Source organism: Podarcis vaucheri (assembly GCF_965113315.1).
Source record: "Podarcis vaucheri genome assembly, chromosome: 17".
Taxonomy (NCBI): Eukaryota; Metazoa; Chordata; class Lepidosauria; order Squamata; family Lacertidae; genus Podarcis; species Podarcis vaucheri.
The window spans coordinates 19,190,936-19,218,573 of record NC_138755.1 but is presented as its reverse complement, the minus strand read 5'-3'; the positions used below and the strand labels follow the sequence as shown (position 1 = coordinate 19,218,573).

Sequence of the window (27,638 nt, the reverse complement as noted above, 5' to 3'; positions counted from 1 at the left end):
TTCTGTTTTTACACAAAAATTGTTGAGAGCTTTTTTAAAATTTTTGGTACTAAATCCAAAGAATGGGCAAGAAAAGGTTTTTTGGGGGGAGAAACTTCGTCACCTACGCCGGGAAGCGAACCTGCAACCTTGGCGTCACCCGCAGCGCCACCCTGGCTAGTACCTGAACCTCCATTTGCATTCTGGGAAATGTAGTCTCTCCGCCTGTCCGGGTTCTCCCCTATAGGGCTCCCGACGCGTCCATTTGCATTCTGGGAAATGTAGTCCTTCCCTTCCACCCCACCGCGTTGCCTTCTGGGCGTCGCGCCTCTTCCGGCGCTCTGCGGGATGACGGCGCTTCCGGCGGAGGGCGGGCGAGAGGAAGCGGAGGAGGCGGGCTCCGGCACTGCTGCTGCTGCTGTGTCAGGGGGCTCGAGGGCTGTTCGCGATGGCCGCCGCGGGGGGCACTTACCGGCTTCGCTGCTCCTTGGTGGGCCACGAGCTGGACGTGCGGGGCCTCAGCTGCTCTCCCTTCCCCGCCGGCTCCTTCGTCTCCGTGTCCCGGGACCGGACGGCGCGGCTGTGGGCGCCCGACAGGTCAGTTTTGGAAGGCGAGGGGGGGAAGGAAGGAAGGAGCTTTGAGGGGAGTCTTGCTCTGCCTTTGCCCTCCCTTGGCCGTTTCGATATCCTCTGAAAGGAGGATCTCTCGGTTGCTGGCTTCGTTTGGAGGCAGGGTGAGGGTGAATTAGCATCGTGGAGTTGGAAGGGACCCCCGAGGGTCATCTAGCCAGGCAGAAATCTCAGCTCAAGCATCCAGGACAGGTGGCCATGCAACCTCTACTTTAAAACCTCCAAGGAATCGTAGAGTTGGAAGGGACACCTGAGGGTCATCTAGTCCAACCCCCTGCTAGGCAGGAATCTTAATAATAATAATAATAATGATGATGATGATGTTATTTAAATATTTAAACCTCGCCCATCTGGCTGTGTTTCCCCAGCCAGTCTGGGCAGCTTCCAACAAAAGATTAAAAACACATTAAAGCAGCTTTTCTCAACCTGTGGGTCCCCAGATGTTGTTGGACTACAACTCCCATCACCCCTAGCTAGCAAGGCCAGAGCTCTGGGACGATGGAAGTTGTAGTCCAAAAACATCTGGGGACCCACAGGTTGAGAACCACTGCATTAAAGCATCAGTCATTAAAAACTTCCCTAAACATGGCTGTCTTCAAATGCTTCAAATCCATGACAGGTGGCCATCCAACCTCTGCTTAAAAGCCTCCAAGGAATCGTAGAGTTGGAAGGGACCCCTGAGGGTCATCTAGCCCAACCCCCTTGCTAGGCAGGAATTCCATCTAAAGCATCCACGACAGGTGGCCACCCAACCTCTGCTTAGAAACCCCCAAGGAAGGAGAGTCCACCACTTCCCGAGGGAGACTGTTCCAAACAGCTCTGGCTGTCAGAAAGTTCTTCCTGATGTTTAGTCAGGAATCTCCTTCCTTGTAACTTGAGGCCACGGGTTCGAGTCCTGCCCTCCAGACCAGGAGAAAACAAGCTTGCTCCCTCCTCCATGTGACAGCCCTTGAGATATTTGAAGATGGCTATCCTGTCTCCTCCTTTCCAGGCTAAGCATACCCAGTTCCTTCAAGTGCTCCTCATAAGGCTTGGTTGCCAGACCCTTGATCATCTTGGTTGCGCTCCTCTGCACACATCGTTCTTAAACCGTGGTGCCCATAAATGGGCACAGTATTCTAGGTGTGGCCTGACCAAGGCAGAATAGAGTGGTACTATGACTTCTGTTGATTCAGCCTAGAATAGCATTAGTTTTTTTGCTGCTGCATCACACTGTTGATGGGTGTGATGGGTTGACCATTTGATTTCAGTGGGATTAGGACCACCTACAGTGAGGGGGGAAAGTATTTGATCCCCTGCTAAATTTGCCAGTTTGCTCTCCGACATGTGGCTTGTTGATAGGGGATCACATACTTATTTCACTCATTATAATGCACATCAATCTCTGACTTTTGTCTTCCGTGGTTTCTGGGGTTTTTCCTGTTATTCTGTCTCTCACAGTTACAATAAACCTACCATTAAAATTATGGACTGGTCATTTCTTCGTCAGAGGGCAAACAGGCAAATTTAGCAGGGGGATCAAATACTTTCCCCCCTCACCGTAGTTATCCGAGTTGTGAATCGTGCCACTAAGTTACTGTTTAGATTAGGAAAGTTGTCAGCTTGTGATTTGAAACATCTAAATGGTTTTCTAAAGTGATGGGCTCTTTATTTCTTTATGTGACCTGTAGCGTTAGAAACTCAGATATATAAGCTAGGGGCCAAGTGGCTCCTTAAACCCAGGTTGCAGTTGCCAAAATGTAATGTCTACATGCCATTTTTGGGCAAGACGACTCTAAAGTCTTGTTTTTCAAATGATGGACTGACTGCGATTGATTCTTAGTTAAACATCTGGCTAGTTCAGAGGACAACCTTGAGCTAGATTAAGAGAGAGAGTCCACATATTAAGGGAGAGTCCACATTTATACTGGCTTATTCCTACCTCTCTTTCTTAATGGTGACACAGACCTTCATAACGTAGGAATATTCTTCACAACTGTGAGCAGGGCAGTGGGGTGGGGTAAGTGAAGACAAGTGACAGCAATGAGCTATAACGTTAACTGCTCCTGCTTAGAAAAAGCATTTTGGTTCCTGAAATTTGTTCTGATTGTGCCGATAAAATAGAATGGATGGAATTCTACAGGATGTGGTATTAGTTGGATTTCCAGATGGTGGAGATGTCAGGGGCCGGCCAAGGCATCTTCACTTGGTCGCAAGTGGCCAATACTCAAGTGCTCGCAAGTTACCTGCTGTGCCACAGACTAGTCTCCCTTCAAGCACATCTCCATGTTGTCATAGGTTAGTGGCCTAGACAAATGAAATAAAAAAAAATAGGCTCTTCCACATTCCAAGCACTTTGCCTGGTAACTTGGAAGGAAATATTTAAGAGTACAGTCAAACTTTGGTTGTCGAACGTACTCCGTTCCGGAAGCCTATTCGGCTTCTGAAAATGTTAGACAACCGAGGTGCAGCTTCTGATTGGTTGCAGGAGCTTCCTGCACTCAAGCGAAAACCGTGTCGGACGTTCAGCTTCCGAAAAACCTTTGGGAACCAGAGCATCTACTTTCGGGCTTTAGGTGTCCAGGAGCTGAAGCGTTCCAAAATGGAGATGTTCAGGATCCGAGGTTTGACTGCAGTTGTTGTGAACCCCGAGCTAAAAAAATAAGTTTGTGAAAAACATATTTGAGCTTAGGTCACTTTGAGCGCATTGCTGATTTTCTTCTTTAGTGTAGGCTTAATATGCAGGTGTGTATCTATGTGTTTATCATGGTATGCACATACATGCATATAATTTATTATCTGTCCTTGTGCCAAGAGTTATTGGGCCACAGTTTGACTGACAAGATCAGGTTCTTCTGGTCATGGAACATTCTAGTGCTGGGGTCTGGATGTGGCAGGAAAAGTATTGTACACTCAGTAGCAGCAGGACGAAACACATGAACAGCTTGAGAAGTACCTTGGAGTTACAAGTGGGAACGTAAGAGAGGGCAAATATAGACTTCAGCAAGCAACAGTGTTGTGAGGGCTAAACTTTTTTAAAAATATTATAATACAGGATGGTCCTCACTGAATTTAAAACAGCTACTGAAAGAAATTCCCATCACAGACTATAACACCAATGGCTGTTCATCTGAACAAACCCAGTACCTTTGCTTACCAAAAAAAGTCAAGGCCTGGTGTGGCTGTCATTAGGGTGAATTATTATAAACCAGGGGTGGCCAGCTTCCAAGAAACTGCAATCTAGTCACAGAGTTAAAGACTGGCAATGATCCACGCCCTTTGCGGGGTTCTGGTCAAAGTTGTTGAGCTTTTTAGGAAGGTGGAGAGCCCTAGTTTTTTGGGGGTGCAGGGCTAACATTTTGAGCTTCTTTGCGGGGAGCCAGTGATCTACCAGTTGGGCGTGCCTGTTGTAAACCATCAAATGTCCCTTTGCTCTATTTATGTAGCTTCATAACTGTTAAGGCCATTCTTGGACTTTTCTGTGTGAAAACGTTGCTTTCTGACATATGCCAAACTGTGTTCATCAGGGCCATAAAATCATGAATGAACTCCCTAAAATGTCAAGACCAGTTCACAAATTGATATAGATGAAGTCTGAGCCTATGTATAAAGTACCACTCATTGTTTTAAACTTGGAAGGGATTTTTCAAGATATAGATTGTATCATAATGGTGGATCTGAATTACTGGAGTTACTTAAAGGTAAAGGTACCCCTGTCCGAACGGGCCAGTCTTGACAGACTCTGGGGTTTGTGCGCCCATCTCACTCAAGAGGCCGGGGGCCAGCGCTGTCCGGAGACACTTCCGGGTCACGTGGCCAGCGTGACAAAGCTGCATCTGGCGAGCCAGCGCAGCACACGGAACGCCGTTTACCTTCCCGCTGGTAAGCGGTCCCTATTTATCTACTTGCACCCGGGGGTGCTTTCGAACTGCTAGGTTGGCAGGCGCTGGGACCGAGCAGCGGGAGCGCACCCCGCCGCGGGGATTCGAACCGCCGACCTTTCGATCGGCAAGCCCTAGGCGCTGAGGCTTTTACCCACAGCGCCACCCGCGTCCCACTGGAGTTACTTAGGCTAGCACAATTGGTTTTACCAATTCCTCCTTCCGAATGAAACCCGCTATACCATTTTCCTGCTCTCAGGGACAGCTAATGGATACAAGTAATTGGGAAAAATCAGTTGTAAGCAGCAGTGGCTCTTCTAGGTCAAAGTCACCACTGGATGCAACCCTGAGAATGCACAGAATTGCAACACCATTTTATTGTAAAGATTCCTAAGTTGGCCTAAAGTGAAATAAAACAAAGACAACTAATCTTCCAGAGAAGTGATGATTATCGTCAAAACAAGGTTAGTCTTTTAGACTAAATAAAGACATTCTGAAGAATTTAATCAATTTTATCAAGCTAGATTGCTTGCCATGTTTTAGAGGAGACCTTGAATTGAAGTGGCACTGAGGTTGTGCATAAAAACAAATGTTTTGAAAAAGGAATAACTGCAGTTATCCCCTGACGGAATGTAGTTGTTGGACATGCCAACTAATGCATGGCCAAGTCTAAACACAATGGCTTATTTGGATGTAATGCTAAAACACCGTTTTGCGTTATGTGAGTAAGTTTCCTGTTCATGATTTCCCTCCTCCTTTCTCTGGTACAGCAGGCATGAAGAGCAGACTGGAAGATTTCTCTTGTTCATTGTTATGTGTGAATGTGCTTGGCCTTAACTAAAGTTTGTCTGAACAAGCCAGAATTATTAACTATGATTTGAAGTTAGCAGGTTCAAAAGAACTATAAGAATACAGGCATACCTCATGTTGCATTAGGTTCATGTTTCGTATTTTCGGCTTGCGAACGCAGCAAACCCGAAAGTGTGCAGAAGCGTTCTATCGTGCTTTGCTTGTGCAGAAGCACCGCGGTAGTTGCAGACTTTTCGGGGTGCAAATGGCACCCTGGAATGGATCGTGTCCGCAACTAGAGGTACCACTGTAATAATGGTATAACAACAACAACAACAATTATTTAATACAGTGGTGCCTCGCAAGACGAAATAAATTCGTTCCGCGAGTTTTTTTGTCTAGCAAATTTTTCGTCTTGCGAAGCACGAAATCCCATAGGAATGCATTGAAATTCAATTAATGCGTTCCTATGGTCAAAAAAAGTCCAAACAAAGCCAAATTTGGTATAACAAGAGTTTATTAAGTGCTCTTTAAAGTCACACATACTGTAAAGAACATTTCAAAAATTGAAGGAACAATAAATTAAGTTTCTAAACATGACAGAAAAACATTTAAAAATCAACAAAGTGTACAGTACATTTTCTAAGACTCTGGGGGACCACTCGAAGAAGGTTCCTCTTCCACTCTTTGCTTCTTGCTGAAGAACCTGTCCATGGTCTGCTGCTTCATCCGCCTTTTCAGCACCTCCCTGAAAGGCGACATGACCCTCGTATCAAAAGTGTTCACAAGGTCATGTGCCACGTGCTTGTCAGGGTGGTGCCGCTGTGCAAAAGCCTGCACATCCTTCCACTTCAGGCAAATGTCCCTCAGTTCTTTGGAGGACAGCCGTTCCTCAGTTGCTTCCTCCTCTTCCAGCGAGGGCTGCTCCTGCACAGCCTCTGCCTGCAGTTCAACCAGCTCCTGGGTGGTCAGCTCGTGGTCGTGCTCCTCCACCAGCTCGCTGATGTCCTCCTCTGTGACCTCCAGGCCCATGGTCCTCCCCAAGGCAACAATGTCCTGCACCACTGTTGACTCTGGTGCATCAGAGTCACTTGGTGCCACACAGTCCGGCCACAGGCTGTGCCAAGCGCAATTCAAATTTCTCTGGCTGATCCCATTCCAGGCCATGGTGATCATCTTCAAGCAGGTGACAATGTTGAAGTGGTCCTTCCAGAATTCCCGCAGGGTGATGGTGGTGCAATCAGTGACCTCGAAGCATCGCCTGAAAAGCTCCTTGGTGTAGAGTTTTTTGAAATTGGCGATGACCTGCTGATCCATCGGCTGGAGCAGTGGCATGGTGTTAGGCGGCAGGAACATGATGCTGATGAAGCTGAATTCCTCCAACAAGTCCTCCTCAAGGCCTTTAGGATGAGCAGGAGCATTGTCCATCAGAAGCAAAGCCTTCAGCGGCAGGTCGTTGTCCAGCAGGTACTGTTTGACAGCAGGGCCAAAAGCAAGATTGACCCAGTCCACAAACAGCACACGTGTGACCCAAGCCTTACTGTTGGATCGCCACATGACACTCAGCTGCTCCTTGTCGACCTTGTGTTTCTTGAAGGCCCGTGGGTTCTCTGAGTGGTACACCAGCAGGGGCTTGATCTTCAGGTCGCCGCTTGCGTTGGCACAGAAGAACAGGGTCAGGCGGTCCTTCATGGGCTTGTGGCCAGGCAACTTGGCCTCCTCCTGTGTGATGAAAGTCCTTTTGGGCATCCTCTTCCAAAACAGCCCGGTCTCGTCGCAGTTGAAGACCTGCTGTGGAACGTAGCCCTCCATCTTCACAGCCTCCAGGAACTCCGCTGCAAAGTCTTCAGCTGCAGGAACATCAGAACTGGCAGCCTCTCCATGCCTGACCACGCTGTGGATTCCAGATCTTGCCTTGAACCGGTTAAACCAACCTCTGCTTGCCTTGAAGACTTCTGGCTCGCCTGAGGTTCCTGGCTGTTCCTGGACGAGGTCTCCATGCAAGGCCTTGGCCTTCTCACAAATGACGGCCTCAGTCACTGTGTGCCCTGCACGCTGCTTCTCTTCTAACCAGATGAGCAGCAACTTCCCGACCTCCTCCAGAACAGCTGGGTGGTTCTTTACGATCCTGGTGACTCCCTTGGCTGCATCAGTCGCAAGGATCTTCTCCCTCATCTTCAGGATGGTCCCGATCATCGATGGATTCCTCCCGTACTCCCTGGCAAGGTCTGTCACACGCATTCCACCGTTGTGCTTCCGGATGATCTCCTTCTTCATTTCCAGCGTCACCTTCTCCTCCTTCCTCTCGCTGGCCTCTGCAGCAGCAGTCTTCTTGGGTCCCATGGCAGCACAGCTCCTAGCTTCATGAACTCAGAAAAAAAAAAGGATCAGTGCTTCACATCCAAAAAATTCAAAAGCACCCAGCCACCCACCACACAGAAATTCAAACCCAGAACCAAGTCCTTGAATTCCAAACACCCAACCCAAAATCCAACCCCCCCCAAAAAAGTTTTAAAAGTTTAACTTACCAAATGGCTGCAAAAGAAGTTTTGGAAAAGCTTCAAAAATCACCAAAGTCTTCAAAAACCTCAACTGTTCCCCCAGCCACCCACCCACCACACAGAAATTGCAAACCCCTCCCCAACTGTTGCAAACCCCTCCCCAACTGTTGCAAACCCCTCCCCAACTGTTCCCCCAGCCACCCACCACACAGAAATTCAAACCCAGAATTTTTTTTTTAAAAAACAACATGGCCCAATGGTCACAGAAAATCATAAAAATGCAGAAAAAACCACACAAGCTCCCAGATTCTTGCAAACCCCTCCCCAACTGTTCCCCCAGCCACCCACCACACAGAAATTCAAACCCAGATTTTTTTAAAAAAACAACAACATGGCCCAATGGTCACAGAAAATCATAAAAATGCAAAAATAAAATAAAATAAATAAACCACACAAGCTCCCAGATTCTTGCAAACCCCTCCTCAACTGTTCCCCCAGCCACCCACCACACAGAAATTCAAACCCAGATTTTTTTTAAAAAAGAAACAACATGGCCCAATGGTCACAAAAAATCATAAAAATGCAGGAAAAAACCACACAAGCTTCCAGATTCTTGCAAACCCCTCCCCAAGTCCTTGAATTCCAAACACCCCAACCCAAAATCCAACCCCCCCAAAAAAAGTTTTAAAAGTTTAACTTACCAAATGACTGCAAAAGAAGTTTTGGAAAAGTTTCAAAAATCGCCAAAGTCTTCAAAAACCTCAAAAAAGGCTACCACACCGCGTGCTATGAGTTGCTCCTCGAAGTCAAGTCGCAACTGCATCTCTTCAAGCAATGCACCCTGGGTTTTAACGGTTTTACAAAAAAGGAAACAAACTTGCAAGACGTTTTTGTCTTGCGAAGCAAGCCCATAGGGAAATTCGTCTAGCGAAGCAGCTCAAAAACCGCAAAACCCTTTCGTCTAGCGAGTTTTTCATCTTGCGAGGCATTCGTCTTGCGGGGCACCACTGTACAGTTAAAAGCTAACTACCTCTCTGAATGAGTTCATACATAACACACCAGTTAGTCGAAATGGAAACAAAAGCTTCCAACCTCTGCCTTCTGGCTGAGGGGAGACATGCACGGGGTGTTAGGAGCGCATGAATCCAATGCTTGTGTTAATGTGATCAATGATAAATCTAATTGGCTATAGAACGTACAATGTCTAGAACGTACATTGGCATTTAGATACCAGATAGATTTTCCCTGGCTTTTTAAATGGGTAGGATTCCCATACTACAGGAACATAAAAACTTTGGTTTCTTTTTTGTCTCCAGTCTCAGCAGAGGATTTACGGAAGTGCACTGCATGAGCGGCCATTCAAATTTTGTTTCTTGTGTGTGTGTCATCCCTCCAAGCGAGCTTTATCCACGTGGATTAATTGCCACCGGCAGTAATGACAACAACATTTGCATTTTCGCTTTGGACAACTCCGCACCTCTGTACGTCCTTAAGGGTCATAAAAACACAGGTAAGAATACATAGATTTTAAAATTTTATTTTCATCATACTGCTTTTGGAATCTTAATGACTCAAAGTCACTTGGTTTTATGTCTTCTAAGAAATAACTTGATTTGTAAAGTTTTATCATGAGCAGACGTTAGCATTATTTTCTGAAACATTATGACCTTTAGAAATGTTACATTATATTGTTATTGTTATTACAATTTATTACTTGCCCATCACACTATGGTCACAGGGCAGGTTACAATAATTAAAATACAATATTAATAGTAAAAGGAAATACTGCACAGTATTAAAAACAGTTTTAAAAACCTTGAAATTGTAGAAATAAGGTGCATCCTAGAAATATACCTCTCAAATGTCAAAAGCCAGGGCAAAGAGGTGTGTCTTTAGCACCCCACCAGTCTTAGCACCTTAGAGGTTCTCTTGGGAAATGGGCCTGGAGGTAGGAGAGACGGCTTGGGACTTCCGGGTTGGTGCCTCCGGTAATGGCGGAATTCCTCTGATCGGGAGGAATTTGCCCGGTGGGAATCTGGGTCTGGCTGCCACGGCGAAGGTGGAGACCCGCAAAAAATCACAGACGGGAGAAGCCTGTGAGCGTGGGATTCGGCGGGCACCCTTTGCGCCTCCTCTACTCGCAGGGAAACCCGGTTTCGGGGGTCCGGAGCGAAGTGGGGTGAGTGGCGCGGTGCTTCGAATCGTCTGCTTCTTCCACGGAGCGAAGCTGCATAGCTGCTGCCGGAGAGCACTGACTTTTTCCTGTGGACAATTTGACTTCAAAGTAATTACCCTGTTTAAATTGTTGGAAAAGTAATAAATATTATTTTCAAAAAGAAAAAAAGAAAAAAAAAAGAGATACGGCTTGGGAGTTGGTTTAATGAAGACATAAGAAAGACTGGTGATAGTGTCGCCAAGACAGAAAAATATTTTCCACAATCTGTTAACAGCTGAGAAGACAGAACCTTACTTTTTCAGTCAAAAGTGCTGCTTCTGTTTTCCGGTTGTTTGTGGTAGCTTCTCATCACCTCATGTATTTCCAAGGATGAAAATTAGGTTAGTGAAATTTGCTATGGCGTATTGTCTGAAAATAGACCAAAATCTGTAGCTTTGCTTTGCTAGCACATCAGAACACCTTTTCTCACTCAGCTACACACAACCCCTGTTTTAGGCGCGACTGATATGTGCACAGTGGCACGCATGCGCAAACCACTGAACTTTGAAGTGACCTGGAAACGTCATAAAAGATGTCACTAAAAGGGAGGAACGGGGTGATCCAGTTTCACACAAGCGCACAGTGTCCTGGAACGCAACGCTCACGCAAATCGGGGAGTAGATTAAATGTGAATTTTGGCGATGTTTATTTAATCTTCTGTTCTAGTTTGCAGCCTCTCCTCTGGGAAGTTTGGCACCCTGCTTAGTGGCTCGTGGGATACGACAGCCAAAGTCTGGTTGAATGACAAATGCATGATGACACTACAGGTACAGAAACTCTGCTGGTGACAAGAGTTCATTATCAGCAGATCATGATTATTTGCACTTCAGAAAATGTAGATTGTCTCCGTCAGCATTCATGTTGTTCACTTTTATAGGGCCACACTGCAGCAGTATGGGCTGTGAAGATATTACCTGAACAAGGATTAATGTTGACTGGTTCGGCTGACAAAACTATTAAGCTGTGGAAGGCAGGCCGATGCGAGAGAACTTTTACTGGTAGGTACTTGGCTGAAACAGTTTCTGTGTATTTACGCAACTTAGCAATATGCCTCCACACCCGGAGAATTAAAGAGGCCTGCGTTTTATTCTAGGATTTGGGTTTTGATGGTTCTTTCTTCTTCCCCACCCCATTTGTAGAAATTAGTGTGGTTCTTTATCTTGAAAGCTTAGAGCAGGGGTCTGCAACCCGCGGCTCCGGAGCCACATGTGGCTCTTTTACACCTTTGCCGTGGCTCCGGGGCGGATACTAGCGAGGGGAGGAGGCGCATTGTGCGCCCCGACACACCCCACAGTGGCGGGCGCTGTACTGGCTGTGACGTCACATGGGGGCGGTGCGTGCGTTAGTCACGCACTGTCCCGACTTCACCTTCCCGCCTGCCCGCTCGCTACATTGAAAGGGGGCATGTACACTGGTCACTGTTTTGAAGGGGAGTGAAGAACACACACACACAAAAAGGTAACTTGTTAATTTAACGTTTATTTCTATGAGGAGGAGTAATTCTGAGGGGTCAAACAAAGAAAGAATAAAAAGGTGACAAAAAAGTTATTTTTTATAATGACGAGTTTTGCAGCTCCCAGTTTTTTTCCCCCTTCGGAAACAGGTCCAAGTGGCTCTTTTTGTCTTAAAGGTTGCAGACCCCTGGCTTAGAGGAAGAGAAAATGTAAAGTTCACTAACTTCATGTAATAAAGGCTAGTAAATCGAAGACAATTAAAATGGTGAGCCTTGCCAGTGGTGGCCCCGCAGTCGTGGAATTCTTTCACTTATGAAATTAGCCAGGCCTTGTCGCTTGCAATCTTTAAAAGTGTATGGAATACCTCCCCCCACTTTTCTATGCGGCTCTTAGGGACTACTGTACTGTAAATCTGTGGTTACAAAGTGTTGGAGACCTTGTGGTTTTTATTTTATGGCTGATTTTTGCTGTTGGCATAATAGCTATCTGAATATGGTACATTTGGGGGGGGGTGGATAGAATTTTTAGATATACCTGTCAAGGTATTCCAAAGCATTAACAGTCCCATTGATGGGTTTTCACTGCCTCTTCACTGTGAAAAGGTCTGGAAATGGGAGCTGCTACTTCTCGTTATGTAGATCACTTGGGCCAAGCCAGTCACATGATAGGAGCCAGGAGCTATTCATAGTACTTTTGTTGAAAAAGAAAATGAAACTTAATGCGTGGCCAAAGAACAGAACCTTAGGCCGGGGTAAAGAAATGAAACTTAGCAGAGCCAACTGTCGACACTTAGCTGGAGCAGTTTTTGGAACTGAACACTTAGCTCAGGTCAAAGTACAAAGCTAACACACTGAGCAAGTCCATTTTGGGAGGGAGGGCAGTTCTTTTTGCTCAGAAGCAGAAAACTGCTAATAGTTATTTTTCTTTGGAGGTGCCATTTGCCAGGCACAGCAGTGACGATGTCCTGAAACAGCAAAGTGACAGAGCCAATGGCTTCTGAGTTTTTGCAAGGAAAGTGCATCCTGAAAAGGAAGGGGAATATAACGTTTGCCTTTCCATTAACAATGTACCTTGCTTTCCCTTCAGTAGCTCAATACTTGTATTCAAGCTCTGTGTGTATGTAGTCCCACTGCCATGTAAACAGATCAGTTAAAAAGTGGATGATTAACCTCTGAAAAATATTTGACCGCCCTAACATGTAACAAATTTAGGAAAGGAATCTATTAAAATGCCTTTGGTGAAAGGACAGTCCTGTGCTGTAAGCAGTGCCACTAAAGATTCCTTTTCATGCTCTTATGCTTTGAACAGGGTACAGTGCCTTTTAGGTTTTTGCATAATGCTCATGTTGAACCACTAGTCTAATGTTTCCCCGCAGTCTGTGCTTGGGCAGAAGGTGAGCCATCTTGTTATGTGCCAGCCGTAGCTTCCTGTCTTCAAGAGGGAACTCAGGTAGTGGTCATGAGTCTGAGGCTACAATTACACAAATGATACTTACACAACGGGTCTATATTTGAGACAATCTCACTGACCAGGGAGTAGCAAGACCCCATTCCTGACCACATGACTTGCTACTAGTAATTTTAAAGTGAGATCTACTTTTCAGTACACCACATGAGAACATGTTTTTATAAAGCATTTCATGGCTATAGAATATCACCTTTCAATAAGATGTGGAGAGGCTCTCAGTGAGACTTACGTTTTATCTATCTTTCCTTTCATAAAGGACATGAAGATTGTGTAAGGGGCTTAGCCATTTTAAGCGAGACAGAGTTTCTTTCTTGTGCAAACGACGCCAGCATTCGAAAGTGGCAGGTATCGGGAGAGTGTCTTGAGGTTTACTATGGCCACACCAATTATATATACTGCATATCAGTCTTCCCGCAAAGTAAAGGTAAGAAACTGTCCTCAAGACATACTTTTTTTTTATAAAAAAAAGACACGCTATAAAAAGGATTGTGCCTTCTAATGAAAAGTAGATTTAGAACTGAGTAAGTTATAATTCTTTGACTGGCACTAGAGTAATGGTTTTCAAACTCCCTTCCATAGAAGACTCCACTTTAATTTATCTGGCACAGTACCCCTGTTTTGGCTTGCAATTGAGGGTTCACTCAGTATATGTGCAGAGCTGGCCAGGTTTGCTTAGTTCTTATAAAACCTGACAGCTAAGGAAACCTAGGATTCCAAGGAATCCCCAGATTTCCCTAAACATACAGTGGTGCCCCGCAAGACGAATGCCTTGCAAGACGAAAAACTCGCTAGACGAAAGGGTTTTTCGGTTTTGCGTTGCTTCGCTAGACGAATTTCCTTATGGGCTTGCTTCGCAAGACGAAAACGTCTTGTGCTTTTTTCTTAAAGCCGCTTGAAGAGGCGCAGTTGCGACGGACCGTGCTTCGCAAGACGAAAAGACTCACGGAACGAATTATTTTCGTCTTGCCAGGCACCACTGTAGTTTGAAAATTCTTGCAATGGATGGCTGAAGAGGATGTCAAAGGATGTCAGTGCTATTCACAAACACAAATAACAGATTTCTCCAGCTTTTTTCGCAATCAGATAAACTATAATGATAACCCTCTGTTTTAGCTAAGCATGGAGTGGCTTGATTGGCAAGTGGCTTTGACTCCTTGTTTTTTCCTACCCCCATTTCAAACCGATGGATTTGATCCAAAGGTGCTCTTAAGATGAGAGAGGTATTTTTGAGGCACAAGTGCTGCTGCTAGGGGAAGGGGTTTGCACATGCAATCACATCTGGCTGTGAGCTGAAATGCTTTCAGTTGCACAGGCAAGTCTTGAAATGCAAGCCATTGGCTTGCAATGGAACAGTGAAAACTAGTGGCGCAGCAATAAAACGGCTAGCACGTTAGCAAAGCTAAGCAGGGTATGGCAAGGTTTCAAATTGGATGGGGGACAGCATGTTGAGATTCCGGCATTGCAGGGGGTTGGACTACATGACCCTTGGGGTCCTTTCCAAAAGCCACAATTATAGCTAGTTTATAACATATATTGCTATGTTTGTGTAATGTGTATTAAATGTGTTTGTATGGTCATAATTCGAGTCACTGGTGTAGAGAAAGCTGACTTTACATTTGCATCCTTCTCAATTTAATGAATGGAACGTTGCATTATTTTAGATTTTGTTACTACTAGCGAAGACCGATCGCTCAGGATCTGGAGAAAGGGGGAATGCACACAGACAATCAGACTTCCAGCTCAATCCATCTGGTGTTGTTGTGTGTTAGACAACGGGGACCTTGTCGTTGGAGCAAGGTATTCAGATTTCGGCTTTCTATCATCTGTTCATCAAGATAAATAGGCACAAAGCTGAAGGCAGGCTGAGTAAATATTTTTGTGCCGCGAGAAGGAATGATTTGGCCTCATGCTCACACACTTCCTTGCTCTTCTCTGGAGCAGAGCCAGAGAGGAAATGGAAGATTTATTCCATTTTTCGATTGACCACAGTTCAGTGTCTCTAAACTGTGGCTAAACCCTATGATTAATTGAAACCAGCCAGTTTCCTATGCTATGGTTTGAAGCTGACTTCTTTCAGTAAAGTTAACATTGGACCCAGTTTGTGAGGGTTCGGTTATTGTTACAAGTTAGCATGAAAAACGAGAGGAAAAACTCCTCCTAGAGGAGTGCAGTAGAGGCATAAGGAGGGGAACATGTGAGCCCGGTACATATTCTTGTTATGCTAAACTATGATACATCATTGCCTCCTAAGGAGATTGTTGAACAAAACAGAGTTTTAAAGACACATGTGTAGTTCCATCATACATTTTGGGAACTGGCAGAAGTTTGACCAGTGGATCCCTGGCCAATTTTTGGTAGACGATACATAGCAGTTGTTGTTAAATCTTTGTGTTTGTTTTGTTTGCGTACGTTACAAAAAAAACCAAACAGGAATATTGTGCACCAACCCAAAGAAAGCACATACTCGAAAACTACTCACAAAGTAGAAAAACATAGATAGCTTGCTTTCCTTCTCCAGCCTCAGCCCAGTTGTTTCTACCACTTCCAAGTGTTGTAACAAGCAGCTCTGACTCAGGATCCTGCCCTCGTTTCCATTTTTGGGATAGGTAGGCGCATGACAAATTGTCAAGGAGGGTGGATAGCTATTGAACACCACAGCTCAAAACTGAACCTTGCATACTGGAAGGCAGAATGATCACCAAGACCATGGGTAGGCAAGCTAAGGCCTGGGGGCCGGATCCGGCCCAATCGCCTTCTAAATCTGGTCCGTGGACAATCCGGGAATCAGTGTGTTTTTACATGAGTAGAATGTGTGCTTTTATTTAAACTGCATCTCTGGGTTATTTGTGGGGCACATGAATTCGTTCATTCCCCCCCCCCCCGAGGGACAGTGCACCAGCCCCCTGCTGAAAAAGGTTTGCTGACCCCTGACCAGGACTATATACTCGGTATCAGTTAACACCGATCATTTATGTCTTAACCTTGAGTACAGTTTGGCCATGCATTCTCGTTTTGTACCTGATCAGTGACTGAAATGAACACTAGGGTTAAAAAAAACGTTGACCGCGCAAGTTTGAAGTAGGTCCTCAACTTGATGCATTTCACTGGATTATTCTAAAATTAATTACCTTGCTTCCTGGGGAAGATCGGTTTGAAGATGAGGCATCAATCTTATGATATAAAACCTGGTCAGCAATCTGGATTTCTTTCTTAGAGAGGGGTGGGGACAGGCACAGCAGTAAGAAAGGAAATAGGATGTGTAGGGGCAGGGGACCTCTTTCCTAGATATTGAAATTATTATTTTTCCTCTTTCAGTGATGGCATTATCAGAGTGTTCACTGAGTCTTTGGAGCGCACAGCAAATCTGGAGGAGATCCAGGCTTTTGAAAACGAACTTTCTCAAGCAAAAATTGATCCTCAAACTGCTGATTTAGGGGACATCAGTGTTGATGAGCTTCCTGGGAGAGAGCATTTGGACGAACCAGGTATAATTTTAAATTTATCCGGCAAACATACATCCCTCCTCATCTATTCTGTCCTGGTAAAGAAAAGGTTTAGGGCAGGAGTGACTAATCCACAGGCTATATCTGCCCCTCCCCACCAAGTTTTCTTGTGATGCCAAGACTCTACAAACCGTCCATCTTTTTCAGTTAAGTTTTTTTTCTTAACTGACAGCTCCCTCAGCCTGTAATATTATTATTATACTCTGCTCTCAAACATTTTTAGGTTTTTTGTGGTCTCCAAGGCCTCCCAGGTGTGTCATCTTTCTATATTTTTTGTAAAACAAACCCTGTCTTACCCATCGTTCCCCTTTTGGATAGCATTTTCAGAAATGTAGTTCTTGGCATGTTCACTTGTACACTTCAGCCCCAGGGAGTTGGCTGGGGGTTGTTATGGTCCTCTGCCCCCTAAATGGATTGCCACCCTTTTGTTTCGGGATTACAGTCGTACATTGGAAGTTGAATTGCTTAGTTCCCCGAACGTTTTGGCTCCCGAACGTTGCAAACTGTTCCGGTTTGTGAACTACTTTTGGAAGCCGAACGTCTGACGGGGCTTCTGCTGCTTCTGATTGGCTGCAGAGACTTCCGCGCACGCCTCCTCTGTGCCGTAAGGAGCGCTGGAAATAGCGTTTTCGCATGCGTGTCTGCGGGACTGTGAACTGGCCCAAGGCCCAAAAACTTTGCTGACCCCTGAACTAAAACCATTTTCTCCTCTCTGTGTTTTAAGGTACAAGAGATGGACAAACGAGACTTATTAAAAGTGATGGGAAAGTTGAAGCTTATCAGTGGAGCGCTGGCGAAGGGAGGTGGATGAAGATCGGGGATGTTGTTGGTTCATCAGGAGCAACACAGCAGACATCTGGAAAGGTTTTATTCGAAGGAAGGGTAAGTAATTTTTCACCCCTAACGTTTAGTAATTAAACCCTGGCAGCCCAACCTATTGTTGAGCTGTGTGCACTGGAATGGTATATATAAGAATAAATCACTCTCGCCGTTTCCCTTTCCTTAAAAAAGGAATACGACTATGTTTTTACTATTGATGTGAATGAAGGCGGGCCCTCTCACAAGCTGCCCTACAACATCAGTGATGATCCCTGGTTGACGGCATACAACTTCTTGCAGAAGAACGATCTAAATCCAATGTTCCTGGACCAGGTGGCCAAATTCATAATAGATAACACCAAAGGGCAAACGCTGGGACCCACGAACGCGGAATTTTCAGATCCTTTCACAGGTAAAGAATTGCTCCAAGCTGCCCTAAATTTGCTACCTCGCTCCTTGTTAAATATGTGGCTGAACAGCGTGCCAGAGTTCTTTTGCCCCTGGCCATACTGTGGAACACTGATGATGTATTTTGTGTCTTTATATTGTAATTTTATCTTGTGAACCACCCTGAGACCTGCGGGCGGCATATAAATGTAAGAAATGATAATAATAATTTTCCTTTCTGTTTGCAGCGGATGAATTGGAGTGTTTTTAAAAGTATGGGCACTTCATTGAGGAGCAAAGTTAATGGGGTGTTTCCCCTCCATGTTTTAATAATAAATAGTGCTTTGGATCACATTCTTTTCTTCGGTTTATCTTTTCATAGGCGGTGGCCGCTATGTTCCAGGTTCTTCCTCGGAGTCCAGGGAAGGGCTCCCAGCTGCAGATCCGTTTACAGGTACTGTGTCAATGATGGCAGAGTTTTTTTTCTCTTCCTTCTGGGAGAATAAATGTAAAGTTTTGGGTTTATAGTTGGTGTGGGGAAATAGAGCTTATTGGAATTCCGGATGGACGAGGCAGGGAGCAAAGCTGTGATGTTGGCTCAGAATCATTTTATTTCTTTTTAAAAATGTGCCTTAGAATCATAGAATTGTAGAGTTGGAAGGGTAATCTAGTCTTCACCCAGGGGAGCCCTAGAATGTCCAGCACTTGTTATACAGAAAAAGCACCACGTTTCTAGAAGCAAAGGTGTGACATTTAAATGCAACTTTGGACCAGAAACTTGTAGCTTGGTTGGGGTTTTTTTGTGTTTTTTTTTTGCAAAACCTTTTTTTCACAGGTGTGTCTTGAAAGAATGATCATTTGGTACTGATTAATTCAGATGAGTATGGGTGTTGTAGAGCAGTTTCACAAAACTTTGCATCGGGGGGGGGAATGATCGCGCTTGGCAAGGCAAGTAAATCGAGGGCTTTGGTTTCGATGGCGACCATACATCTGGGCACTAAGTCAACTGTGGTGGATGAGTCATAGCATCCTCCAGGAGCCAGCTGCTTGAGTTTGAGGTTCAGAATAGAAGTTGAGACACGAATTGCACTTGCACGTAATGATTGCCCAAGGGTTATGATCATGATTCCTGCGAGACTCAATCCTGGGCTCTCTCACACAGGAAACCTAAGGCTCCAATCCCGGGCACTTTCTTTAGGAAAACAATGTATACACACATTGGAAATAATGGAAGTAAAAACCATGTAGAACCCATTGGTGCCGAGCAAAGATGTTGGGATCCAAATATGGGAGCTACAAAAATGGAGTGTGGGCTTTCTGTTGCTGTTTTATTATGGTTACAGATAGGTAGCCGTGTTGGTCTGCCATAGTCAAAATAAAGAAATTCCTTCCAATAGCACCTTAAAGACCAACTAAGTTAGTTGACGTCAACAGGCTCATCTCAGCCATCTGCCAATCTCCCATTCCCACCACCCTTCTGAGTAATACCCCTCCCCACCTTCTCACTATATAGAAGGATCTGGCAACTTCTGTTTCAGTGTATCTGAAGAAGTGTGCATGCACACGAAAGCTCATACCAAGAACTAACTTAGTTGGTCTTTAAGGTGCTACTGGAAGGAATTTCTTTATTTTGTTTTATTATGATTATTTAAACCCAAACACTTCATACTGTGAACGTTTAAGCAATGTGAATGCAATTTTGTTCCTGTTTTTCTCTAGGTACAGGTCGCTACGTCCCAGGTTCAGCTCCTGCAGCTCCTGCAAGCGGAGCTGATCCATTTACAGGTAAGTAAATCATTCGTCTCACAGTTTTGAAAACTTAGGCCAAAGTTTGGTGCTGGTCACTTACATCTGCCCTCCTCCTCCCCCAAAATAACAAAATCCGCACTCCCCTCCATCTTGTTGCCACTTCACTCCAGCTAAGCTTTGTGCTGCTTCTAACTAGAGAAACCAAGCGCAGTGTTATAATAGCTGACCACACGTTCTCTCCACTTATTCATGCTTGTGGAGAAGTTGGTTGCAGTTCAGACGGCAGAAATGCAGATAAAGGGAAAGTTGGGGTAGAAGTAAGGTGAGGTAGGGCAAGGAAAGGAGAGATGGGGTGAGCAGCCCAGAGGTGTGTGTGTTTGGGGCAGCGGCAAGTGAAGCATCTGTTGTTTGGGATAAAACAGGAGAGGCCAAACGGAGAAGAAGAAAAACCATGGATGCCACCCTAAGCTCCTTGGAGGAAGGGTGAGATAAAAGTATAGCAAGTAAATTAAGACTCCAGGGAAATTTTTCTATCAAATCTGTTTTAAGCTGCTAATTTTATTCATGCGCACATTCTCTTGGTTTACTGAACCCAAGAGAGCTTCCAAAAATCTCACAGGTGACCAATGCTAAAAGCTTCCCTCCTTGAAACTTATCAGTTGTCGTATCACTAAGACTCCCAGAGTTTTTTACCTGCCTGCCTGCCTTTTGCCTTGAAAAGCTCCTTTCCTTCCTGTTCGCCATGAAGCAGCAACAATCTTAGAAGAGAAGCTATTCAAAAAGGCAAGAAAACCTAGATAAAATTATCTTTCTTTCCTCCCCGAACCACATATGACAACAGTGTCTCATACCGAAATCAAATGAACTGTGAAAAAGACTTGTGTGAATTGAAAGTAGAGACACACTACGTGTCCTTGCCTTTATTTGTCTGTTACACAAGAAAATCTTTAATAATCTTTATTTTTATTTTTTTGCAAAAGATTCTCCATCCCTGTTCTCAGAAGGGTGTGAAATGTGGCTACTGGCTTTTGTAATAGCGCATGGATAAACACAAATGGAGTTAATAAAATTAATTATACTGGGCTCCCTTTGAACTAAATTTTGGAGGCCACTTAAGTCTCTGAAATGTGTTAGCTAATTAAAAAGCTGAAACGCTCAGGATATGAAGTGCTGTTTATGTAACCATTTTGTTCTGTAGGAGTTAATTCGTTAGATTTTATCTCACACTTTCTCCCAGGAGTGCAGAGAGGTGTTTGAGGTAGCCTTAGATTAAATTACTTGGTCAAGGCCACAAAGTGAATAAAGCATTATTTTTATAAAAAACCTGTAGAGATGGAATAATTTAAATTACGGTTTAGCAATCATTGAAATAGCTACATAATGTGTGACAATTAAGCTAATGTTTTTCCCCTGCTATAGGGTGCAAAGCTGTACTGTTAAGTTTCTAACAATTTATTTCTCCCTTCTAGGGACGGGTGCCTACAAATTAACTATACCTAAAAATGAAAATATTTATTTTCCAAAGAAGGAAGCTGTTGCTTTTGATCAGGCCAACCCTACACAAATAATGGGTGAGTGTATTTATACGGTTTGTTAAATGATGATTGGGGTGAGCAATGATCCTTCAAACACATCAGTCCCGTAAAACGTTTTATTTTACTCCCCTGAAACTATTTTCAGCCTATTTTTACTTCTGAGAAATAAAACATAGGAAGGTTGGATTACTCAAAAGATTTGTGTTTTTAATGTAATAAAGCAGCCACTTGCGTCTTGTGAATTAGAAATATTGCAGGTCAGGCTCATTCCAGTATTGCTTATCTCCCCCTGTTGAGAAGAAGTGAATATTTTGATACGCCATAAGGACTGGAGCAATTGCTAAATACATCGAATGTACTTGCCATTTTGCCCCTGTGGTATTCAGTTGACCGCAGTCCTCCCTGGATAGCTGGGAGCATTAAAAGCACTGCCTACTTTCCCCTTTCTATGCAGCTGGAATAGATGACAAGGGGTGCAAGCAATGAGCAGCAACATAATCAGTGGATCTGCTTTTGTGGCAAATGGACTTTTGTGCAAAGCTGTACAGTACAAACCTTTTTATGTTCTTAAGGCATTAAAAAGGAAGGTTAGTTTCAAGCTTATTGATTTGTATTACGTGATTAATGTCTTGCAAGGATATTGGAATAGACTCCTGAAATCATCTGAGATGCTAGTGCATGGGTAGGCAAACTAAGGCCCGGGGGCTGGATCCGGCCCAATCGCCTTCTAAATCCGGCTCATGGCGGTCTGGGAATCAGCGTGTTTTTACATGAGTAGAATGTGTGCTTTTATTTAAAATGCATCTCTGGGTTATTTGTGGGGCATAGGAATTCGTTCATTCCCCCCCCCCATATAGTCCGGCCCCCCACAAGGTCTGAAGAACAGCCCTCTGCTGAAAAAGTTTGCTGACCCCTGTGCTAGTGTAACCCAAGCCTGCTGCTGACACCAAACTCGTGCCGCAATCTGCCATGGGTTCTGCAGGCACTCTTCTCCACTGTGTGCTTCAGATAACACGAGGGGTGCAATTTTACATGTCATCCTCAATTTGTGCCATTCAGGGGCATAGCGGGGGGGGGGGAGCAGGGGGGCACACAATTTTAAGGGGGTGCAAGCTGGGCGCTCCCATGCAGGGATCCCCATCCCGCCTGCCTGCCTGCCGCTGGAAGTCTCTGGGCCCCAAAGTCCAGCCCAGCCTGGCCTTGCTGCCACAACCCCTGCCCCCTTGCTTAATGGCAGTCTGGCCAGCGTGGGGGGGGGGATTTGTCCACCAAGGGCCATTTCATCTTGCTGGGCTCCCCTTTGTGTTAACAGGCAGGCAGTGCAGCGCAGCTCCACTGGCGCGGTAAGTTTTGTTCACCCTCCGCACCCCACCTGGCATGTGGGGCACCCAGGTGCCAGTCGGTGGCACAACACTGCAGTGCCAATCAACTTGTACAGCTGCCCCCCACACTGCATGTTCTTTCAGGCATGTAGTGAAGGGGTACTTACCTGTTCCTCTGCCATGTAAGTTGGGTCACTGTTCTGGAACCCCAAAACTGGAACCTAGTTTAATGTTTATTTTTTTTAAGGCAAGCTGTACTGTCTTTGGCACCGGTTACCTAGTGAGCCTCTCACCTTTCATGATTTTCAGAGTTTGTAAGACTTTCAAAATTAAGAGCAGGCTGGGAGTCCTCATAGGAACTATCCATAGGGCAGAGACTTATAAGTCTCAAGAATGAGGTACACATGAAGCAGCCTTATACCAAGTCAAGCTGACTGTCTACGCCAGCAATGTCTGCTCTGCTGAGCAGCAGCTCTCCTGAGTGACTTGTGCAAATATCTTCATCCTGGAGGGTCTGAAAATGAGAACTTTGGCACGCTGCTCACATGCTCTCTCTCCCTCTCCCATTGGGCTATAGTTTCGTTTTCAGAAGCTCATAGCAATTACAAATGCTCTTGAATTTATTGTAAATGGTTCTCATCTTCCACACCAAACTTTGATAGGTTTACTTGGGAGTACTTTACACTGAATTTAGTGGTGCTTTCTTCCTGGTAAGTACACCTTGGGACTGCAGCCTTTGTCTCATGATTTGAGGTTTAAATCTTAAATTGTTCTGGACTACAGTTCATATGTTTCATACATTCCCTTTCATTCTACAACTTTTTCCAAACTCTCACTTAAACATCTTAACATTTGTGTGGTGAAAGGAACATAAGACAATTGTGAAGCAATGCCATGGAAATATCTCCTGCACAAATCCTAGAGAGCACACTGTTTGTACATAACGCAAATCAGGTTTTGGAGCACATTTGAGATGAAGCAAAATTGTTTTATCAATGGGGATTTGCCCGTTAGGCAACTAGGTTGACATGAAATATGCCGACAGGCATCAATAGAATTGAACTGCATCGAGAATTCATTTTCGTATTCATAACGTGAAGAGGTTCAAATAGAGCATTTCAAACTATCTCCCATTTGTCTCGCAGGCAAACTGAAAGAACTTAACAGAAGTGCCCCTGCTGAACAGCAGTTAACTGAAGATGATTTAGATCTTCTGGAGAAGATGCTCTCTATAACCTGCAACACCTCCTCTGAAGCTCCCACAGCCCAGCAACTGCAGATTTTGTGGAAGGCAATTAATTGGCCAAATGGTATGGAATGGAATTGTTGGGGACATCTAGTAGGTCCAGCAGATTAGATGGGTGGGTAGCAGTTAGAAAAGTTCACCTTATTTCACGTATTGTTAGATACACCGGACGCGGGTGGCGCTGTGGTCTAAACCACTCAGCCTCTTGGGTTTGCCAATAAGAACATCGGCAGTTCAAATCCCCGCGATGGGGTGAGCTCCCATTGTTTGGTCCCAGCTTCTGCCAACCTAGCAGTTCGAAAGCACACCAGTGCAAGTAGATAAATAGGTACCGCTCCAACGGGAAGGTAAAAGGCGTTTCCGTGTGCTGCTCTGGCTTCACCAGAAGCTGCTTAGTCCTGCTGGCCACATGACCTGGAAAAACTGTCTGCGGACAAACGCCGGCTCCCTCGGCCTGTAAAGCGAGATGAGCGCCGCAACCCCAGAGTCGTCTGCGACTGGACTTAACTATCAGGGGTCCTTTACCTTTACCTTTTTAGATACACCAGTTTTTATACCACAAATAATTTTATTTCTTTGTATTGGTGATTGTCAGTTTAATATATTAGTGGCTGATGGGGATGCTGTTCCATTGCCCATAGGGTGAAGATTTTATGCTGATTAGAGTTCTGAAGTTTAATCTTCAGACTATCCTACTTAACGCTATTGCTATTATTTTAATAGCAATGACACTTGTAATTCAGTTGTCTGAGTTACATAAATATGCTAAGGATTCCATTATTTCCCAAAAATAGAGAGATGTAATTCAGGCTAGATCAGTTCCCAAACTGCTGAGTTCATAAAATTGTCATCAGCCCCAACCCAAATTCTTAGGACTATAAATGAAAACGTTTAAGAAATAATCAATATGTAATAATTTATTAATTTTGATTCCCGGTAATGGCAATTGATAAAATGTAAAAAAAAGAAGAAGGGACGTGGGTGGCACGCTGGGTAAAACCTCAGTGCCTAGGACTTGCCAATTGCATGGTCGGCGGTTCAAATCCCCGCGGCGGGGTGCGCTCCTGTTGTTCGGTCCCAGCGCCTGCCAACCTAGCAGTTCGAAAGCACCCCCGGGTGCAAGTAGATAAATAGGGACCGCTTACCAGCGGGAAGGTAAACGGCGTTCCGTGTGCTGCGCTGGCTCGCCAGATGCAGCTTGTCACGCTGGCCACGTGACCCGGAAGTGTCTGCGGACAGCGCTGGCTCCCAGCCTATAGAGTGAGATGAGCACACAACCCTAGAGTCTGGCAAGACTGGCCCGTATGGGCAGGGGTACCTTTACCTTTACCTAAAAAAAGAAGAAAAAGAAAAACGAGTGAAAATAATGACAACTTTTTTAAAAAAATCTTCTCTAATGAGATATATGGGCCTAATGGGCTTTTAACAAGCGTATGAATATTGGGCTGTAGGTTTTGTGAGTCTTGAGTCACCATGTTCTTTGTTGTTTAGCCGGCTTTTCTGTTCGTACAGCAGCACGTTCTGAGAATACCGTTGTATAGTGGAATCGTCTTTTAAAAAATACACTACAATGGCCTCTTACACACATTTAACTTCGGCAATTTCATGCATGGTTGAAGACAAAAGTTGGATGAAATTGCACAAGTTAAATGCAGGCAAGGCAGGAGAGCTTAAAAACTTTTTGTGTCTGGTCCACTTGGCATTTCCCGAGCAACAAGAGCTTTTAAGCTCTCTGTTTCAAGGTTTTGTGTATAGCTGATTTTCATGTACAGTGTTACCTTGGTTTAAGAACAGCTTAGTTTATGAACAACTTGGATTAAGAACGCTTCAAACCCGCAAGTAGGTGTTTTGGTTTGTGGACTTTGCCTTGGAAGCAGAACATGTTTCACTTCCTGTTGAGTGTGTTCCATCTGTAAATTGAGTCCCCCGCTGCTATGGGAAAGCGTGCCTTGGTTTAAGAACACTTCGGTTTATGACCGGACTTCCAGAACGGATTAAGTTCGTAAACCAAGGCACCACTATATAGGTAGAACCCTCAGAACTGAACCTCCATGTTAGATGCAGTTGTCCTACACAGAAGATCCTCATTGGGCAAGGGAGGTGCACTCTCTACATTCTTAATGCCCTTTATTTCAGAGTTCATAAATATTATTTTTACTATACATCATTAATAACAATTAGAACAACATGCCACCTATCTGGCTGGGTTTCCCCAGCCACTCTGGGAAGCTTCCAACATTAAACATTAAGAACTTCTCTATATAGAGCTGCTTTCAGATGTCTTCTAAAAGTTGGATAGTTGTTTATTTCCTTGACATCTGACTGGAGGGCGTTCCACAGGGTGGGCGCTGGTTCTCTGTAACATTACTTGTTGCATTAAGGGAACCACTAGAACAGTGTTTCCCAACCTTTTTTGGGCAAAGGCACACTTGTTTCATGAAAAAAATCTCGAGGCACACCACCATGCCAGATGGGGAAAGGTCACTTTTTACTTATGTAAAAAAAAAATAAAAAAATTGTAACAGCATAGAAGGTAATGGTTAGGCTAGCATCCTTCTTCCAAATATGCTAGGTTTTTATTTGCAGGGACTGTTCTACATGGGAAAGCATTCAGCACTGTCATTCTCCCATCTGGCATCTGAATTGGTACTATTCTGGGTCAACTTACTCTGCTGCATGTGTAGATGAAAATGGCACCAAGTGTGGGGGAGGGGGCAGAACAGGTTTCAGATACAGGATATTAAGCATACACGTACTTCAGATTGAACTGGTTGCTTGCTTTGCAAGTTTTCATTTCCCAAATGACTGCCTTGGCAAGCGCAATACCTACCAGGCTCAACGCCGGTCTCGCGCTGCCGCTTCCCGCGCTCTCAAGGACCCGGGAGGAGGAAGGCGTGAAGGGAATCCCGAAGGCGCAAAAACCTCGCGCATGCGCAGGCCTTCCGCCTGCGACAGCCCAGTAGGCCGGCCGAAGCGAGCGGCGATGGGATGTGGGAGGGAGCTCGCTCGCCGCCCCGTGTGTGCCTATGTGGGGCACGTTACAGCCCCGTGACGTCAGCGCCACGCAGGCAGCCAGGCAGGCAGACGGCGAGAGCCCCGCGCTGGGCGGCCTCTCCTCGCCGCCGCCCCGCCTCTCGCCGCCCGACACGCCCGCCTCCCTCCCACGGCACACCAGGCAACGTCTCGCGGCACACTAGTGTGCCGTGGAACACCGGTTGGGAAACACTGCACTAGAAGATCCTCGGAGCTGGACCTCAGTATCCGGACATTTCCACCCCAGGTCGTTATTCACCCCCTGCCCAGTCCCTTAGACCCCCTAAGGGGGGGTCAAGTATCAACCCCTTTAAAAAACCCTGGGCTAGACGAACCTTTCCCATAGGGGTTATTACAACAGACCTGCTGAAAGCTCTGCAACATTTCAAAGTGTAACGAGGTCGCTTGTTTTCCCTGTGTTCCTAGACATTGTCTTTCCAGCGCTCGATATTCTTCGGTTATCCATCAGGCATCCCAGCGTGAACGAAAGCTTCTGCAGCGAGAAGGATGGCCTACAGTTCAGCAGCCACCTGATCCAGTTCCTGAACCCCGGAGGAAAGCAAGCCAACCAGATGCTGGCCCTTAGAATTTTCTGCAACTGTTTTATCCACCCAGTTGGCCAGAAGCTCATGATGTCACAGGGGGACTTGATAATGTCACAGGCAATAGAGCTGAAAATAAGCAGCAATAAGAACATTCACATTGCATTAGCCACCCTGGCTCTGAACTACGCTGTCTGTTTACATAAAATTAATAACATTGAGGGGAAAGCTCAGTGCTTATCAGTGATCAGCACAGTCATGGAAATTGTGCAAGACCTCGAAGCTATCTTTAGACTACTTGTGGCTCTTGGGACATTGATCAGTGGTGATTCAGATGCTGTACAGTTAGCTAAGTCTCTGGGGGTTGATTCTCAAATTAAGAAATATTCCTCTGTATCGGAACCGGCTAAGGTAAACGAATGCTGTAGGTTGGTGCTTAACATGCTCTAACCGTTTCGTTTTTTAAAAAAGCACTTGAAAGTCTATGGCTATGCTGAAGATAAACTTTTTTCATATTTTACAACAATGGAGAGAAGAAATACTGTGGGTTAACTATCTGGACATTAAGTGAAAAAAAACCTAAATAAAATCTTTTTTTGCACTGATA

General features: G+C 45.0%; 1 protein-coding gene across 1 annotated transcript; it reads left to right on the top strand.

The window, feature by feature from the left end:
- Positions 1-334: 334 nt before the first annotated feature.
- Positions 335-27,638, top strand: PLAA (phospholipase A2 activating protein). The gene is made up of 14 exons (XM_082204762.1): positions 335-576; positions 9,076-9,269; positions 10,641-10,741; positions 10,852-10,972; positions 13,152-13,319; positions 14,557-14,692; positions 16,211-16,380; positions 17,123-17,280; positions 17,410-17,629; positions 17,987-18,058; positions 19,324-19,389; positions 20,823-20,924; positions 23,356-23,520; positions 26,916-27,638. Exons 1-14 carry the CDS (start codon positions 428-430, stop codon positions 27,479-27,481), a joined length of 2,388 nt encoding a protein of 795 aa, XP_082060888.1. The 5' UTR covers positions 335-427; the 3' UTR covers positions 27,482-27,638.